This window comes from Panthera uncia, assembly GCF_023721935.1.
Source record: "Panthera uncia isolate 11264 chromosome B3 unlocalized genomic scaffold, Puncia_PCG_1.0 HiC_scaffold_1, whole genome shotgun sequence".
Lineage (NCBI taxonomy): Eukaryota > Metazoa > Chordata > Mammalia > Carnivora > Felidae > Panthera > Panthera uncia.
This window is the reverse complement of record NW_026057582.1, coordinates 111,911,898-111,931,882: the sequence shown is the minus strand read 5'-3', so window position 1 is coordinate 111,931,882 and position 19,985 is coordinate 111,911,898. Positions and strand designations below refer to the sequence as shown.

Below are 19,985 nucleotides of genomic sequence, written 5' to 3'. Positions count from 1 at the left end.
CTATTGTATGATTGTGTTGTAATTTGTTCTTCACCTGTTGATGGTCATTTGGGTTGTTTTTGGTGCTCTTTTACTTTTTTATTATTATTTTTTAACATTTATTTATTTTTGAGAGACAGAGTGAGACAGAGCACAAGTTGGGGAGGGGCAGAGAGAGGGGGGCGTACCCAGAATCCAGAGCAGGCTCCAGGCTCTGGCCATGAGCACAGAGCCGGACGTGGGGCTAGAACTCGTGGACCACGAGATCATGACCTGAGCCGAAGTCGGCTGCTTAACTGACTGAGCCACCCAGGTGCCCCGTTTTTGGTGTTTTTTTAAAGCTGTTAGGAATATTTTTTGTACCAGTCTTTTTCGGAGATATGTGCTGCCACTTATATTCAATATATACCTAGGAGTGAAATTGCTGTATTCTAGGGAGATGTATTTTTTTCATATACAAAACTGCCAATGAGGGGCAGCCTGGGTGGCTCAGTCAGTTAAGAGTCTGACTCTTGATTTCGGCTCAGGTCATGATTTCACAGTTTCTGAGATCGAGCCGCACATCCAGCTCTGCTGACAGTGCAGAGCCTGCTTGGGATTCTCTCTCTCCCTCTCTCTCTGCCCCTTCCTCACTCTCTCTCTCTCTCTCTCAAATAATAAATAAGCTAAAAAAAAAACTGCCAAAGAGTTTGTGACAGGGATGCTTGTACAATTCACACTCCTTAATAGCAAAATATGAGAGGTCCAGTTGTCCTCGCTGACCTTTGCTATGTCAAGTCCTTTTAGCTCAGCAACTCTAGTGGATATATAGTGACGTCTCATTGTAGTTTTAATTTGCATCTCCCTGATGATAAATAATATTCAGCCCATTTCCAATGGCTTACTGGCCATTTGCATATCTTATTTTATGAAGTGTCTGTTCAAATCATTTGCCGTTATTCATTTGTAAGAGTTCTTTACATAGTCTGGATATAAGTCTTTTGTCGGATATATGTGTTAAAAATATTTTTCCCGTGCTGTGATTTGTCTTTTCATGTTCTTCATAATGTTTTTCAAAGAGCAGAATTATTTAATTCTGAATGGAAGCAATTTATTAATCTTTCAGGTGCTTTTTTTTCTTTAGTGCTTTGTGTGTCCTAAGAAATCTTTGCATACCCTAAGGTTGTTCACATGCTTTCCTATGTTTTCTTCTAGAAATTTTATGGTTCCAACTTTTATATCTAGGCATATGGCCCTAAACTGTTTGGAGGAAATGAAGTAGGACTTAAGGTTTTTTTTTTTGTTTGTTTGTTTGTTTTTTTTATGCAGATATGTAATTAATGTTAGATAGGAACAACCTTTTACCAAGAACTGTTGGAAATTGGCATATAAATACCCCAATCTCTTCATTCCTTAGGTGGGATAACTTTGAGATTTGTGTAATACCCTGTTTCCCAGAGTTCACTCATGGGATTAGGCTCCAGTTACCCAAGCTGTAACTTTCTTCATAATGTTTCTGTTTTTGGCTAGCTTCCCTTCCCTGTCTCCCTCTCCTGTCTTCCTCCCCAACCACTGTTTCCTGGAATTGCCTCTCAGATAAATTACTTTCAGGAATCTTTGCCCCAAGGTCTGCTTCTGAGGGAACCCAAACTAAGACAGTGACAAGACAGACAGGTCCCCCGCCTTCATGTATTTTGCTACAATATAGTTGCATACAAGAAGATAGTACAGGAGGCAGTAAGAGGAGGAAGAAGTCACTCTCATATCCAAAGCAGACCCGCCAACGTCAAGCTGACCACCAGTAACAGAACAACAGCATTTGTGGTCAGGACTAATGAATGACAGGTGACTATGAGTTAGCACATCTCCCTCCCTTTTCAGAGGCTATAACCAGTTTTTTACAAAAATGAAATAAAAACCAAAAACCTAGCACCTAAAGTAAAAAAAAAAGTTTGTTTATTTCATTGAACATTTATTTATCCCAAATCCTTTTACTGTTCAACTCCATTTTGCAGGTAGTATGAATGACAGAGAAATATTGGCTGCATTAGCAGTCAGCATCATTGTTGGAGCAGGCTGTAGGGCTGGCTTCAGAATTCCAGTACATCCCTCTCAAAGCAGACCAGGGACCCCAAAGGAAATGAAGCAAAGGAAATGGTGGCTTCAGCCTCCTTGGGTCTATCTCCTGGATGATAGAGAAATAAGCACCTTTATTCTGCCTGCCATGTCCCTTTACAACAGCTCTGGGAACCACACAGAGTGATTGAGAACTGCAGGGCACTGTTGATGGCTGTGGGGTTTCCCAGAAAAGCCATGATGTCAGACCTGGGGATGCTATGTAAGAAGGGCATGTTTCCATGGAACTCTACACTCACTGCTGGAAAGCAATTATTTTCAAGTGTCTACTCTGTATCTTTCACATGCAAAAACGAACTGCTCCATTTGAGATAACTGAAGAGATTTCAGTGTGACTAGACACAGACAATCCCAACCTGTCCAGAGGCTGCTGAGCATTTGCAACAACACGAAGAGAGATTAATAGTGACTTTATCCACTTATTAAAACCAAAGAGAGGGCGCCTGGGTGGCTCAGTCGGTTAAGCATCCAACTTCAGCTTAGCTCATGATGTCACCCGGTCCGTAAGTTTGAACCCCGCGTAGGGTTCTGTACTGACAGCTTGGAGCCTGGAGCCTGCTTCGGATTCTGTGTCTCCCTCTCTCTCTGTGCCTCCCCCACTCTCATTTTGTCTCTCTCAAAAATAAACAAATATTTTTTTAAAAAAGCACAGAGAAGAGTAGGGTAGTCAAAAATGTTTACCAGCTGGTAAATTTGGGGGTACATTTTACAAAGCTGGGTTAGAGTCAGAAATAGGAACTTGGAGCAAATCCTCAAGAAAGACTAATGAACTCATACCTCGAAGAGAGGGATTATATTTTACTTATGTCGGAATCGAGAGTTTCTGGCACATGGTAGATTCTTAAATTTTTTTTTATGAAAGGATTGCAAATTTTTTAAAAATGCTTTTTATTTATTTTTGAGAGAGTGAGAGCAGGGAGAGGGGCAAGAGAGAGGAAGACAGAGGATCTGAAGCGGGCTCTGTGCTAACAGCAGCAAGCCCCTGTGGGGCTCAAACTCACAAACCTAACCGTGAGATCATGACCTGAGCCAAAGTTGAAGCTCAAGTAACTGAGCCACCCAGGCGCCCCAAGGATTGCAAATTCTAATATGAGAGAGTGAGAGGGATCGTTTAAAAGTCACTTTGAGGCTATAAAGGGCAAACACGAGGGAAATAGTTAATGGCTTTTCCCCACCCTTATCTCCGCATGAGCTGGAACAAGAAGAAACATCTTTGGCCATGTCATAAAGAAAATTGTAGCCAAAGCCAAGGAAGACATTTTTATATCTCAAAATCTTAATCGGATAGCTGGTATCGTCAGGAAATGTGTAACCCCGAAGCCCACAAATATGGAGTCAAATATAGGAGCAGAGACAGAATGCGCCCCTTGAAGTCTCTTCCAATCTGATACATTGTTTATTCACCATTTGTTGCCTAAGCCAGGAGAGGTCGTTTAAACCCACTCTGTAGAGTGAGGCTGCGATATTTGCAATTTACATCCCAGAGGACAGATGAGAGCATCATAGTAAAAAACGCTTTGTGCTGAAGGGTGACTCAGCAGAAACATCTCTGCACTTAGTTGTTGGGAGTATTTTGAGTAATTGAGCCTGCAGCCATTGGGACTGCACCTCCAGCAGACGCTAGGTGAGGACTGGGGACTGGCAGAGACCGGGAGGACAAAGTTGTAGCCACCCCCTCAGCCCCCACCCCCCACCCCCCACTCCCCAGGGGAATGGTCAGGGCTGTTTGCCCTGTTTCCTCATACAAAAGGCTTCAGCTCGTGCCCCACAACGTGTTTTCCGAATGAAAATCCTTTCTCCAGGGGGGATAACTCTAACAATAAACTGAGAGACCTAGAGGAAGAGTGAATTTTTTTTCTCGGTGGTCACAAGAGCTGAACTAATTTGTTCCTTCATTTATTCAGCAAGTATTTGTTGGGCTTACTCTGTGCCAGACACCAAGCAAGGTGACAGAGAAACAATTTGAAGAGGACACACTCCCCTCCTGCCAGTGCTTATGGTCTGGTGGTGGGACAGACACAAAGACAAACAACTTAAAATATAATGTGAAAGATGCTCACTGAAGGTGTGAGAAAGAGAAAGGGTGATACTGTCCAACAGGAGCAGTTAGGAAAGTGGGCAGTAAGGTGTCTTGTGCTAAAATTCACATTTAACCATTTTATTTATTTTCTTAAAAGTTTATTTTACTCTGAGAGAGAGCGAGTGTGAGCAGAGGAGGGGCAGAGAGAGAGGGAGAGAGAGAGAATTCCAAGCAGGCTCCGTGCTATTAGCACGGAGCCCAACCTGCAGGCCTCCAACTCACAAACTGTGAGCCAAAACCAAGAATCAGATGCTTAACCATTGGAGCCACCCAGGCGCCCCTATGAGTTTAACCCTTTTAAAGCACACAATTCAGCAGCATTTAGCACATTTACAATGTTGTGCAACAACCACCACTGTCTAGTTCTGGAACATCTTCATTACCCAGGAGGAAATCCCATACCCATTAGTAGTCACTTCCTATTTCCCCCTCCCCCATATCCTAGAAACCACCAATCTGCTTTCTGTCTCAATGGATTTGCCTGTTGTGGATATTTCATATAAATGGAATAATACAATGTTTGGCCTTTCCCGTTTGGCTTTTTAATCAGCATAATTTTTTCAAGATTCACCCACGTTATGGCATGTAGCTGTACTTCAATCTTTTTAATTTTTTTAAATGTTTATTTATTTTTGAGAGAGAGACAGAGTGTGAGCAGGGGAGGGGCAGAGAGAGAGAGGGAGACACAGAGTCTGAAACAGGTTCCAGACTCTGAGCTGTCAGCACAGAGCCCGACGCGGGGCTTGAACTCATGGACCACGAGATCATGACCTGAGCCAAAGTCGGACGTTTAACCGACTGAGCCACCCAGGTGCCCTGGTACTTCACTCTTTTTGATGGTTGGCTGATATTATATTGTATAGATATATATCATTTTGTTTATCCCTCATTGGCTGATGGACATTTGGGTTGTTTCCACCTGGATGAGGACTCCTGAACAGTGCTTTATTTATTTCAGAATAAAAGAATAAAAATGCTCTGCTGATAAAAACAAAGCAATACAGACTTCCAGAGAGCATGGTAAAGTTCAGTCCTCAACAACTTCTCCCACCTCCAGACACAGCAGTGACAGGTCAAATATAAGAAGAGACAACCAAAAAGAGATAGCTGAGATGAAAGACAAGGTAGGCATCTCTGGGACCAGAAATCCACAAAGGTGAGCAAAGATGAAGCCAGGGCCTGCTGGGCTCCAGCTCTGGTCCCAGACAATGGTGGTGGGAGACTGATTCCAGCAGAGAAGCAGGAATGAAACAGCTCCACACAAGGCACAGCATAGAGTCAGGCACCCTGCATGCAGCTAGGGGCTGGAGTGGGGAGCTCCTCCTTTGAAGGGGGTCCAGAATGCTGCCACTCTGCTGCTCAATGTAACTGTTTTCAGGAAAATCAGGACCTACAGAGGCAGATGGAAGGACACAGCGTCATAAGCAGGACCTGAGCCAAGGCTCCTGCAGGCTCTGAGACTGGATGTCCCCAATGTTGCTGCAGAGAAGGTATGCAGAGACACGCCTGTAAGACTGGACTGAGGCCTGGGGAGGTTCAGGGAAAGCACCAGTACACCTGCTACACTACTAGAAAGTAAGGGAGAGATGAGGAAGCAGGAAGCTTCCCACTGAAAATGAACTTGAAAATCGAAAATCCAAAACTCACGAGGAAATACAATTCTAGGAAAGCCAACCAAAGCAACAATAAGAATATAAACTCACTTCTGACAAAACTAATTGTACAGAACAGACTAATAAAAATGCTTTAAGATGAGCAATATTATTACAACCTGCAACAACATGGATAAATAATGTAATATTGAACAAAAAAAGCCAGACACAAGAGGACACAACTCATGCTTACAATGATTTGAAAAAATAGGTAAACTACACTATGATGTTAGAAGTAAGGACAGTGGTTACTTTTGGAAAAGAGCCCAAAGACAAGCTACAAATGTTATGTTTCTTGACTTGGGTACTTGCTACATGGATGCCTTTACTTTGTGAAAAGTCATTGTGTTATACATAGGGTCAATCTTCATTATTTGCAGATTTTGTATTTGTGAATTTGCCTACTCACAAAAATTTATTTGTAACCCCCAAATCAACACATGTACCCTTTGTGGTCATTCGCAGATATAAGCAGTAAGGGGGACATTTTGAGTTATCAGATGTTTATGGTCCCATCTGAGGTCAAACTCAAGGTAACATTCTGCCTTCTTATTTCAATCTTCATATTGTAAACAATTATCCTTTTTGTAGTCTGCCTAGTGCCATGTATTTTGCATTTTTTGTGCCTTTTGTGCTTTTTTTTAAGCTGTCTAAAATGCTGGCTAGTCTTCCTAAGATCAAGAAGCTGTGATATGCCTTATGTAGAAAATACATGTGTTAGATAAATTTCCTTCAGACCTGAGTTATAGTGCTGTTGGCCATGAATTTTGTGCTAATGAGTCAACAATATATATTAAATAAGGGATCATCAAGCAGAAACACACACTGAGCAAAGTTGTGTGTTGATTCGTTTATGAAATGTTTCCAGAGGTTCTCACGAGCCTAACCCTGTATTTTCCCTATGAACAATGGTTTGGTATTCACTAATTTAATATTCAATGTAAGCAATAAATACATTTTTAAATCTTTAAACAATTTTTAATGTTTATTTTTGAGAGAGAGAGAGAGAGAGGGAGAGAGAGAGGGGGAGGGGCAGAGAGAGAGGGAGACACAGAATCTGAAGCAGGCTCCAGGTTCTGAGCTGTCAGCACAGAGCCTGATGCAGGGCTCAAGCTCATGATCTGAGAGATCATGAGCTGAGCCGAAGTCAGATGCTTAACCCGCTGAGCCACCCAGGCACCCTAACATTTTTAAATATAAGAACAACTAAGAGAGTACTGCCAGACACTCATTGAAATAATTATTAGAGGATGCGTTTAATGATAGCACAGAAACTTGATTAAAATGTAGAGAAATTTAACTATTGAGTGTAAAAAAATACTTTTTGTGTAAAAATATAAAAGCGAAATTCTAAAGAAGTATAATAAAATGAAGAATGAGAAGTATTTGAAGAGTAGTTAAATTATGAAAATGTCCAAAAGTAGAACTGAAATATTTAAGAACATTAGTTTTGTTAGAAGGTAAGAAATTGTGTATATGTTCGGGGCGCCTGGGTGGCGCAGTCGGTTAAGCGTCTGACTTCAGCCAGGTCACGATCTCTCGGTCCGTGAGTTCAAGCCCCACGTCAGGCTCTGGGCTGATGGCTCGGAGCCTGGGGCCTGTTTCCGATTCTGTGTCTCCCTCTCTCTCTGCCCCTCCCCCGTTCATGCTCTGTCTCTCTCTGTCCCAAAAATAAATTAAAAACGTTGAAAAAAAATTAAAAAAAAAGAAATTGTGTATATGTTCAAAAAATTAGAGAAACTACGAAGAAATAGAAGTACAATCTATAGCTTTCAAAGAAGTACACTAAAACATGAGAATTGGGATAAGAAAAATCTATCAACAGAAAGAAAGAATAAAGAAAAAATGGTAAACAGAAATCTGCATAAACTGGTATTAAAAATTCAGATATGCACATATTCACAAAAATGTAAATAGATTATACACACTTATTAAAACATGAATTATCAGATTGCATTTTTTAAAAATCTAGTTATATGCTAGAATTAATTATATTACATAACATTAATTACATGTTAGAATTATAACATTATCAATTACAAGAACAGTAGACTGTAAATAGTAGTAGACATCCAAATAATCAGAAGAAAACACCACATACACAGTTATACATACATATCCCAGAAAAGTAAACACAGATTATAAAGTGAAACATCAATATAGTAAAATAACAAGAAATTATTAAACAAAGGAATAACCTAAAAGACCAAATGTATTGTCATTTTAAGAAATTTAGATTACCAGCTCACCTGGGAGGAAAAAAGGCTATGATCTCAAAGCAAAGTGGAGGAGAGAGTTCAACAAGTTTCTGAAGAGAGAAAATTACATCAAGAAGGGGAATTGATAGAGTAGGACAAGGGAATTTGCAGCCTGGAGCATACCAAAAGGATAGTATAATGAAGAAGAAAGCCAACATGCCCGCAGAGATGGCAGGTGTCCCCAAAGGGGCAGAAAACATGGATTAATTGAATGTCTACAAATGAACCACTTCTCACAAGTTAAATGTAAAACATCTAGCCACAGGGCATCTCTCCCAAGGCAGAGTGTTCTTTCATGGAGAACTGAATAATTCCTATTTATCTGGCTTTTGGGGACCACTCACAGGAAAAGCAAACTTCCTATCTGATAACATAAGACAAAGTTCACCAATTCTAAAGCCTAACCCATTATACATCTCCAAACAGCTTAGTGCCTCACGCTTAAATAAAAACCAACAATATTATCAGACATTTGAGAAAAATTTCCACCATAAAAAAGAGATTTTGAGAAAGGATAAATGACCCTAGGGGAAAAAGGTAACATGGGGGGAGGAGAAGAAAAATAATAATTAAAATCTGCAGAGACATGAAAAGCTAGTGCATCTATAAAACAAGAACAGGTTGCTATGAAAAAAAAGTAATTACAGAAAAGAGAGTACTCTCAGAAAATAAAAGATATGATGGTGGATAAATATAAAAGAAAGTAGAAGAGTTGGAAAATAAATTTGAGGAACTATCTCAGAAAGTAAGACAAAAAGACAAAGAGAAAAGATAAGGACATAACTTAGGCCACAGAACTTGTCAGGTATGTAGTGCAGAGAGGTGAACTGGGGGAGAGAGAAGCCACAGAGGGTAGGGAGCTGTTTTTGTGGAAAGAGGACAGAGAAAGTGGGGGAGACTTCAGGAAAACACTTCTCCCAAAAGTAGCTGGGGAGAAAGACAAAGAGTGGAAACACAAGGGACTGAACAAGAAATCTGTTTCCCAAAAACATTGACAGGGAGAAAGGAGAGGGTTTCAATACCATTAAGACTCTATAAATAGGGGAACACAAAGTCGGAAATTCTGGAGTTCAATACCTGGTGGTGCTCTGGTGAGGAGAAAGGGTGAATCCCCAGAACAGGAGGCGATGTCCAAGGGGTCAGTGGGCCACACAGGGAGAAGTGGTTCCCTGGCTTGAAGAGCATTTGGTAGAGGCCATATGGCCTCCCCACAGGAAAAGGTCCCTGTGGACCCTGGAGAACAGCCACGTTTGAGACACCAGAAAGCAGCAAAACCTGGCGCTGGCTGTGTTGTGATTTGCCATAATCTCTGAACCTATGCCACTGTGCAATTTCACGAACATTCTTTGAGGCAAGCTGGCACCCAGCCATTGCTCAGTGAGACCCTCCCCCAGAGGATTGGAGCAGGTCCACACCACAGGGTTCCCTGTAGTGAGGGGTGTGGAAACACAGCACCATCTGAGATAAAATTCAGGAGGAAGGTGCCACCTGGAAGGCTGATGGCTTGGACACAGACAGTATAGAAGCAGGGAATGGACAGAAGGCTGAGACAAAGGAAGTGTGCTTGATTGCTGGTTGGTGAGAGTGCAGAGTTCCTGTGCCTGAGACTAGGAAACTGGAGAAGCCATTTTCATCTCTCTCGCACATACATGCACTTGCGTGCACCACACCGATCCACCCCAGTAAGCTAAACAGCACCACCTAGTGGAGAATGGAGCTTTTACACCAAACCCCGCCCAACTGTGCCCTCCAAGCACATGTCCTAGAGGTCCACCACAATTTTCTCTGCCAGCTTAGTGCTATAAAGTGCTTCGTAGTTTGAGTTCTAGAGGAAACTGGACGCAACTTCATTCGGGTTTCATTCTGTTTGCAGCCATCTACTCGTTTTGTTGTTTTTTGTTTGTTTGTTTTCTGTTTTTGTTTAAATTGTTTTTTCTTTTTTTTTTCCTTTTCTTTTTCTTGGATACAGAAAGAGAAAATGTTATTTTTATTTTCCTTTTTAAAAAATTTTTTGTTTTTTAATTCTTTTTGCTATGTATTTTTTTGTAAATTTTTAAATTCTATTTCACTTTTTCCATTTAATTTTATTCTATTTTATTATATACATTTTTTAAGTTTTTTAAACGTTTTCTTACTTTTTTTCTTTTCTTTCCCTTTTTCTCTATTCTATCAAGCTTCTTTCAACAACCAGACACAAGACCCCTAGTATCTATCTTCCGTTATTTGATTTTTTGTGTTATTTTTAATACTTTAATTTTAATTTTTTATTTTGTTAATTATTTTTCTTTCTCCAAAATGACAAAATGAAGGAAATCACCCCAAAGAAAGAATAGGAGGAAATGATAGCCAGATGCTTAATCAACATAGATACAAGCAAGATGTCCGAACTAGAATTTAGAACCACAATAATAAGAATACTAGCTGGGGTTGAAAAAAGCATAGAATCCCTTTCTGTGGAGATAAAAGAAGTAAAATCTAGTCAGGACAAAATTAAAAATACTATAACCAAGATGCAATCTTGAAAGGATGTCATGGCGGCAAGGATGGATGAAGCAGCGCAGCAAATCAGCAATATAGAAGACAAAATTATGGAGAATAATGAAGCAGGAAAAAAGAGAGAAACTAAGGCAAGAGAGCATGATACAAGACTTAGAGAACTCAGTGACTTATTAAAAAGGAATAACATCTGAATCAGAGGAGTCCCAGAAGCGGAAGAGAGAGAAAAAGGGGTAGAAAGTTTATGTGAGAAAATTATAGTGGAAAACTTTCCTAATCTGGTAAACGACACAAATACCAAAATCCCAGAAGCACAGAGAACACCCATTAGATTAAAAAAAAAAACTGACCATCATCAAGGTATATCATAGTCAAATTCACACAATACACAAACAAGGAAAGAATTATTAGCAACAAGGAAAAAAATCCTTAACCTATAAGAGAAGACAGATTAGGTTCACAGCAGACCTATCCACAGAAACTTGGCAGGCCAGAAAGGAGTGGCAGGATATATTCAATATGCTGAATTGGGAAAATATGCATCCAAGAACTCTTTATCCAGCAAGGCTGTCGTTTAAAATAGAAGGAGAGGGGTGACTGGGTAGCTCAGTTGGTTAAGCATCTGACTTCAGCTCAGGTCATGATCTTGCAGTTCGTGAGTTTGAGCCCTGCATCGGGCTCTGTGCTGACAGCTCAGAGCCTGAAGTCTGCTTCAGATTCTGTATCTCCCTCTCTCTCTGCCCCTCCCCTGCTAGCATTCTTTCTCTCTCCCTCTCAAAAATAAATAAATGTTAAAAAAATAAAATAACATAGGAGAGATAAAGAGTTTCCCAGACAAATAAAAAATAAAGGAATTCAGAACCACTAAACCAGCCCTGCAAGACATTTTAAGGGGGATTCTCTGAGGGGGGAAAAGATGAAACAAAACAAAAAAGACTAAAAGCAACAAAGACTAGGAAGGACTAGAGAAACCACCAGAAACTCCAGCTCTACAGGCAACACAATGACACTAAATTCATTATCTTTCACTACTCACTCTAAAAGTCAATGGACTAAATATTCCAATCAAAAGACATAGGGTATCAGAATGGATAAGAAAACAAAATCTCACTATATGCTGTTTACCAGAAACCCATTTTAGACCTAAAGACACCTTCAGATTGAAAGTAAGGGGATGGAGAAACATCTATCATGCTAATGGACGCCAAAAGAAATCTGGAGTAGCTATACTTACATCAGACAAACCAGATTTTAAAATAAAGACTATAACAAGAGATGAAGAAGGGCATTATATCACTCTTAAGGGGTCTATCCACCAAGAAGATCTAATAATTGTAAACATTTATACCCCCAACGTAAAGCACCCAAATATATAAATCAATTAATTAAAAATATAAAGAGACTAATTAATAATAATGCCATAATAGTAGGAGACTTCAACACCCCACTTACAGCAATGGAAAGATCATCTAAACAGAAAATCAACAATGAAACAATGGCTTTGAATGACACACTGGACCGGATGGACTTAAAAGATATATTCAGAACATTTCATCCTACAGCAGCAGAATACACATTCTTCTCGAGTGCACATGGAACATTCTCCAGAACAGATCACATACTGGGAAACAAATCAACCCTCAACAAATATAAAAAGATTGAGACCATACCATGCAGATTTTCAGACCACAACGCTATGAAACTTGAAAACAACCACAAGGAAAAATTTGGAAAGACAACAAATACTTGGAGATTAAAGAATATCCAACTAAAGAATGAATGGGTCAACCATGAAATTGAAGAGGAAGGTAAAAAGTACATGGAAGCCAATGAAAATGACAGCACCACAGTCCAAAACCTCTGCAGCAAAGGCAGTCATAAGAGGGAAGTATATAGCAATCCAGGCCTTCCTAAAAGAAGGAAGAAAGGTCTCAGACACACGACCTAAACTTACACCTTAAAAAGCTAGAAAAAAACCCCAGCAAATAAAACCCAAGACCAGCAAAACATGGGGAATAATAAAGATTAGAGCACAAATCAACGCTATCACAACTAAAAAAAAAAAACTGTAGAACAGATCAATGAAAGCAGGAGATGGTTCTTTAAAAGAATTTAAAAAATTGATAAGCCCCTAGCCAGTTTGATCAAAAAGAAAAAGGAAAGGACCCAAATAAATAAAATCAAGAATGAAAGAGGAAAGATCACAACCAACACTGCAGAAATACAAACAATAATAAGAGAATATTATGAGTAATTATATGCCAATAAAACAGGCAATCTGGAAGAAATGGACAAATTCCTAGAAACATATAAACTACCAAAACTGAAACAGGAAGAAATAGAAAATGTGAACAGACCCATAACCAGTAAATAAATTGAATTAATAATAAAAAATCTCCCAAAAAACAAGAGTCCAGGGCCAGATGGCTTTCCAGGGGAATTCTGCCAAACATTTAAAGAAGAGTTAACACCTATTCTCTTGGACTGTTAAAAAATTAGAAATGGAAGGAAAACTTCCAAATGTATTCTACAAGGCCAGCGTTACCTTGATTCTAAAACCAGACAAAGACCCCACTAAAAAGGAGAACTACAGACCAATTTCCCTGGTGAACACGGATGCAAAAATTCTCAACAAGATACAAGCCACCAGGATTCAACAATATATTAAAAGAATTATTCACCACGACCAAGTGGGATTTTATACCTGGGATGCAAGTCTGGTTAAATATCTGCAAATTAATGAATGTGATATATCACATTAATAAAACAAAGAATAGAACCATATGATCCTCTCAATAGATGCAGAGAAAGCATTTGACAAAATACAGCATCCTTTCTTGATAAAATCCTTCAAGAAAGTAGGGATAGAAGGACCATATATCAAGATCATAAAAGCCACATACAAAAGACCCACCACTAACATCTTCAATGGAGAAAAACTGAGAACTTTCCCCCTAAGGTCAGGAACACGACAAGGATGTCCACTCTCACCACTATTATTCAACATAGTGTTGGAAGTCCTAGCTTCAGCAATCAGACAACACAAAGAAATAAAAGGCATCCAAAACAGCAAGGAGGAAGTCAAACTTTCACTCTTCACAGATGACATGATACCCTATGTGGAGAACCCAAAAGATTCCACCAAAAAACTGCTAGATCTGATCCATGAATTCAGCAAAGTCACAGGATATAAAATCAATGTACAGAAATCGGTTGCATTTCTATACACCAATAAAGAAGCAGCAGAAAGAGAAATCAAGGAATTGATCCCATTTACAGTTGCACCAAAAACCTTAAAATAACTTGGAATAAACTTAACCAAAGAGGTGAAAAATCTATACACTGAAAACTATAGAAATCTTGTGAAAGAAATTGAAGAAGGCACAAAAAAATGAAAAAAAAAAAATCCATGCTCATAGTTTGGAAGAACAAATATTCTTAAAATGTCGATACTAACCAAAGCACTCTACATATTCTATGCAATCTCTATCAAAATAAAACCAGCATTTTCCACAGAGCTGGAACAAATAATCCTAAAATTTGTATGGAACCACAAAAGAGCTCAAATAGCCAAAGCAATCTTGAAGAAAAAAAAAAAAAACAAAGCTGGAGGCATCGAGATGTATTACAAAGCTGTAATCAAGACAGTATGGTACTGGCACAAAAACAGACATATAGATCAATGGAACAGAATAGAGAACCCAGAAATGGACCCGCAAATGTATGGCCAACTAATCTTTGATAAAGCAAGAAAGAATATCCAGTGGAAAAAAGTCAGTGTCTTCAGCAAATGGTGTTGGGAAAACTGGATGGCAACATGCAGAAGAATGAAGCTGGACCACTGTCTTACGCCATACACAAAAATAAACTCAAAATAGAAGAAAGACCTAAATACGAGACAAGAAGCCATCAAAACCCTAGAGGAGACAGCAGTCAACAACCTGTTTGACCTAGACCGCAGCAACTTCTTACTCAACATGTCTCTGGAGGCCAGGGAAACAAAAGCAAAAATGAACTATTGGGACCTCATCTAGATAAAAAGCTTCTGCACAGCAAAGGAAACAATCAGCAAAACTAAAAGGCAACCAGCGGAATGGGAAAAAATATTTGCAAGTGACATACCAGATGAAGGGTTAGCCAAAATCTATAAAGAACTTATCAAACTCAACACCCAAAAAACAAATAATCCAGTGAAGAAATGGGCAAAAGACATGAATGGACACTTTTCCAAAGAAGACATCCAGGTGGCTAACCGACACATGAAAAAATTCTCAACATCACTCATCATCAGGAAAATACAAATCAAAACCACCTTGAGATATCACCTCACACTAGTCAGAATGGTTAAAATTAACAATCCAAGCAATGACAGATGTTGGCAAGGATGTGGAGAAAGAGGATCTCTTTTGCACTGCTGGTGGGAATGCAAACTAGTGCAGCCACTCTGGAAAACAGTATGGAGGTTCCTCAAAAAATTAAAAATTGAATTACCCTATGACCCAGCAATTGCACTACTAGGTATTTATCCAAAGGATATAGCAGTGCTGTTTTGAAGGGGCATATGCACCCAAATGTTTATAACAGCAGTATCAATAGTGAAAGTATAGAAATAGCCCAAATTTCCATCAACTGATAAATGGATAAAGAAGATGTGATACACACACACACACACACACACACACACACACACACACAATGGAATATTACTTGGCAATCAAAAAGGATGAAATCTTGCCATTTGCAACAACGTGGATGGAACTAGAGTGTATTATACTAAGTGAAATAAGTCAGTCAGAGGAAGACAAATATATGACTTCACTCATATGTGGAATTTAAGATAAAAAACAGATGAACGTAAGGGCAGGGAAGCAAAAATAATACAAAAACAGAGAGGAACAAAACGTAAGAGAGTCTTAAATACAGAAGACAAACTGAGGGTTGCTGGAGGGGTTTTTGGTGGGGGGGGGGGATGGGCTAAATGGGTGAGGGGCATTAAGGAGGACACTTGCTGGGATGAGCACTGAGTGTTATATGTAGGTGATGAATCACTGGATTCTACTCCTGAAATCATAATTGCTCTATATGCTAACTAACTTGGATGTAAATTAAAAATAAATAAGTAAACAAACAAAATCTTCAAAAAAAATAGAAAAGATAAGGACAATCTGGGAGCTCCAGTGGGATCCTACTCAAGGACACATTGTGACCTGTGTACAGCCTAGAAATGCAAGAGAGTTAACACCCCATAGGGCAATCCTTGACCAATGGTAGTTGGAAGCCCATGAATAAATGTGCTCATCTTCTATCTCTGGGGCAAACGATTCCCATAGTGCTTTCTATATGGTTCCCAAAGAGATCTCTAGTAGGATGGAGCCCCACTAGAGTTCTCTACAGTGGTGACTGGCTAGATAAATACTCTTGGATTGGTTTTTCCTCTTCTCCCTTACACTTTCCCCATCCCCCCATCTCTATTTCCTGGGATCACTTGCATGCAAGACTTTGTCTTACTTCTGCTTGTGGGGGGAATCTAAGCTATGACATAAAAGGTTTCCAAATTTTTTATGATTACAAAAGAATCTTGCTTTATTCCTTTATATATTTCCATGTGACCATGTGTAAGTTATTCTCTAGGGTGTAAACCTAAAAGTAGAATTGCTCAGTCACCTAATGCATACATTCCCAACTTTATTAGAAATTGCCAGGTTACTTGCAAAAAGATATTTTTTCCTTTATAGTTTGTAATTTTTTTATGTCTTTTTATTTATTTTGAGAGAGAGAGAGAGAGCATGAGTGGGGGAGAGGCAGAGAGTGAGGGAGAGAGAGAATCCCAAACAGGTTCCATGCTGTCAGTGCCAAGCTTGATTCGGGGCTTGATCCTATGAAACTTGAGATCATGACCTGAGATGAAATCAAGAGTCGGACGCTTAACCAACTGAGCCACCCAGGTGCCCCTGTGTCTTAAGAGATCCTTATTTTCATGGAGGTTCATGATATTTATTTATTGTCCCCCCTCATAGTTTTAACCTTTATTTTTTTTTAACTTTTTTAATTTATTTTTGAGACAGAGAGAGACAGAGCATGAACAGGGGAGGGTCAGAGAGAGGGAGACACAGAATCTGAAACAGGCTCCAGGCTGAGCTGTCAGCACAGAGCCTGACGCGGGGCTCGAACTCACAGACCGTGAGATCATGACCTGAGCCAAAGTCAGCCGCTTAACCAACTGAGCCACACAGGCGCCCCTCCCCTCATAGTTTTAAAGTTTGATTTCACAATTAGGTCTTTAATACATCTGGAATTTATTTTCAGGCACGGTGTGAAGCATCGGTGTTTTTGAGCTAACAAGCATTGAGAAGAAGCTTCTCTTTGCTTTAAAACATGCTTCTTGCTGAGATGCCTTGGCATTTTGCATAATGCACATTTGTCAGACCTAGAAATGGCAGGAAGGTAACAGAGGATGGGGGAAACACGAAGAAACCAGGGATACCAGAGGAATTTCACATTTCCAAATGTGAGTACAAAGATCTTCTTTGGGCAAAGCAATCATACAAAACCACTTTAGAGAGGTTTATAGTAGGTCTTTGTTGTTTACAGTGGCACATTAGCAAATAACTTTGGGTACCCTCACCCCCATTAGTCAGTTGAAATATACTCAGGGAAATTGTGAAAACTATGAGAAAAGAAGTAGCTTTAGTCTGAATGAAACATGATGGAAAGGGAGGTCTGCAGCAAGAAAATCACATTTCAAAGACTAAGCTATAACAAAGGGATTTTTGGAATAGCTGTGCACCCTGTGCATTTATTCACTTATTCATTCATTAAATAAACATGTATTGGGCATGTACTCCATTCCTAGGACTATCTTGGATGCGTGGGAGCTGTAAAGAGGAATAAGTCCCTCTTCTTACCTTCGGTGAGTTCCTTTCTAGGCAAAAAACCACAAATATATAAGGAAATACATCTCCATTCTATGTAATAAACACAAAAGTGGCTATAGGATACCACACAAACTTAGTGCTGAGCAAGGAGGAATGAAGTATCAATGTTGGGAGGAGGAGGAGGTCAAGGGGATGTTCCTAGAGAAGCTAACATGTGAGGGCTTATTCAAGGGTGAATAGTAGTTCACCAGGTGTACAAGGGCTAGACAAGAAGATCCTTTGAAGGACATCCCAATTGCAGGAAGCAGAGAAATCAGACACGAGAGACAATTGTGCCTCCAGGTAGTAAAAGAAGGTTTGAAAATGTCATAGAAACAACATCTATGTCTCCTTTTCAATATGAACTTGTCTTAGTTCTGAAGAAGAGACACAATTTCAATAAAGAAAACAAACAAGGACTGAAATTTACCTTCTTTTGCATACATATCCAGATTCCTTTCATCCATCTGCTAAAATTCTTGGTCAATCACCACTGTGTGCCAGGTACACGAGGCATGAATCTTTTCACAGGAATCTGTGAAAAGACAGGCATGTTGTGCACTTAAGATTAATACAATGTTGTATGTCAATTAAAAATTTTTTTTAATGTTTATTTATTTCCAAGAGAGAGAGTGCCCCAGAAGGGGTAGAGAGAGAGAGGGAGACACAGGATCCAAAGCAGGCTCCACACTGACAGCCTGTTGAGGGGCTGGAACCCACAAACCGCGACAACATGACCTGAGCCGAAGTCAGACGCTTAACTGACTGAACCACCCAGGAGCCCCAATTATATATCAATTGTTTTAAAAAAGAGATGGGCCAATAGAAATATAGATGCTGATAAGACCAGGCCTCCAGAGATGTTTACAGATGTTGATACTCAGGTCCTACATGTGTAAACACAGCACTCCATTCTGCCTGGGAAACCCAGCGAAGAGAGACCAAGGAAGTAGTCCTTGAGTGGAAACTTGATAGGTAAATAAAAAGTTTGCCAGGCAGGTAAGTGGGAAGGAGGTCATTCTAGTGGAGGTTACAGGATGTTATAGAGGCCTGATCATAATGCCCCTTCCAGCCGCACTGCCTCATCTACACTTAGCTCAGAGAAGAGAAGCAAAGTCATTCTCTGAAGCATGGTGGCCACTGACTGGACCAGAGATGGCTTCATGACAAGAAGGTAATGCCCTACGAAGTAGCTGGGCACAAAGGGCTTTACCCAGTTAGGAAGCACTGGAAAATGAATTTGGCCAATCAGATTGGACCCCTCCCCCCAAGAATTTGAAGAGTACAGATTGGACTGCCCAGTCAGTGTAGAAGGATGATGAAGAGAGATTCTCCAGAGAGAATTGGAGATCTGGTGAGAGCACCTGGTGCCTAGAGCCTCCTTAAATCCTGGATAGCTTTTTTTGATGCCAAATTCAGTCTCCATGTGTTCTTACAATAAAATTACTTCCTTTCTCAAGCAGCCTCATGACTCCAGGTCTTGTAGCCAAGCCCCGCACACCTGCCCACATATGTGTACAGAGTGAAAAGCAAGGGAGGGTGGGGTAGCATAACATTTCAGGGAACTTGTAGAAGTTTAGAGCACCGGTGAGATATAAGGAAGGTCATAAGAGCTAACATTCACTAAGTGCTTACTATGTGCCAGAAACTATTTTAAGTGCTTCACAAATATAAACTAATCTAATCCTTAAAAGAAGCCCATGATGTTCTATTAACTGTGTTTTATCAAGAAGGAAACCCAGGCACAGAGAGGTAAAACAGTGTGCCCAAGTTTGTACAGCTAGTAAGAGGCAAAGGATTTGAATGCAGAAAGCTTGGTTCCAGAGTCCTCATATGTAGCTACCAAGCCATACTGATTCTGTAGAGTTAAGAGATGTTGCTAGAGAGGTCGGCAGGGGACAGATCAGGAAAGACCTTGTATGCCTCGCTTAGGAGTCTACATAATTCAACAGAGCGGTCCCGCATTTATCTGTTTTACATACTGCACTTCTGTGTGAAGATTTCATTTAGATACAGGGTCTGCGTCTAAAACTGCTATAGGCAATGGCAATGACAGAGGAATTTTGAGCTAGAGAGTGATGTAGTCTGATTTGCCATTTAGAAAGATCGTGCTGGCAGCGGTGTGGAGAATGAGTTGGTCTATCTGCTACTAAAGGCAGTCGTTGCAATGGCCCCGAGGAGACATGAAGAGTTTTGATGTAGAACAGTGTAGTGGGAATGGATGTGAGATATATTTAGGAGTGAGACTCACCAGGACAGTAGAAACTGACTGAACGTGGAGGAAGAGAGGAGGGGGCCAGGTCACTGGGACCTGAGCACTCCTGCGCATGCTCAAAGGCACACCTCATGCATGTGCATAATCATTTGCATGCCCACACCATGCACAAAGGAACATTATTAACTTCAGGTAGAAACACACATACTCAGATTCACAGATGTATTTTATTTCCATGCTAGGTGAGAGCCCTCATAGCCACGTCTGCAAAGATCC

The 19,985-nt window shown here is 40.1% G+C and overlaps 1 protein-coding gene across 1 annotated transcript in view; it reads right to left on the bottom strand.

Moving 5' to 3' along the window:
• Positions 1-18,024, bottom strand: part of REC114 (REC114 meiotic recombination protein) — a 127,973-nt gene extending 109,949 nt beyond the window's left edge. Inside the window, exon 1 of the mRNA XM_049613843.1 lies at positions 17,925-18,024. Coding sequence (XP_049469800.1) covers positions 17,925-17,957 — 33 coding nt within the window. The 5' untranslated portion in view covers positions 17,958-18,024. The remainder of the gene's footprint in view (positions 1-17,924) is intronic.
• Between the last annotated feature and the right edge of the window lie 1,961 nt (positions 18,025-19,985).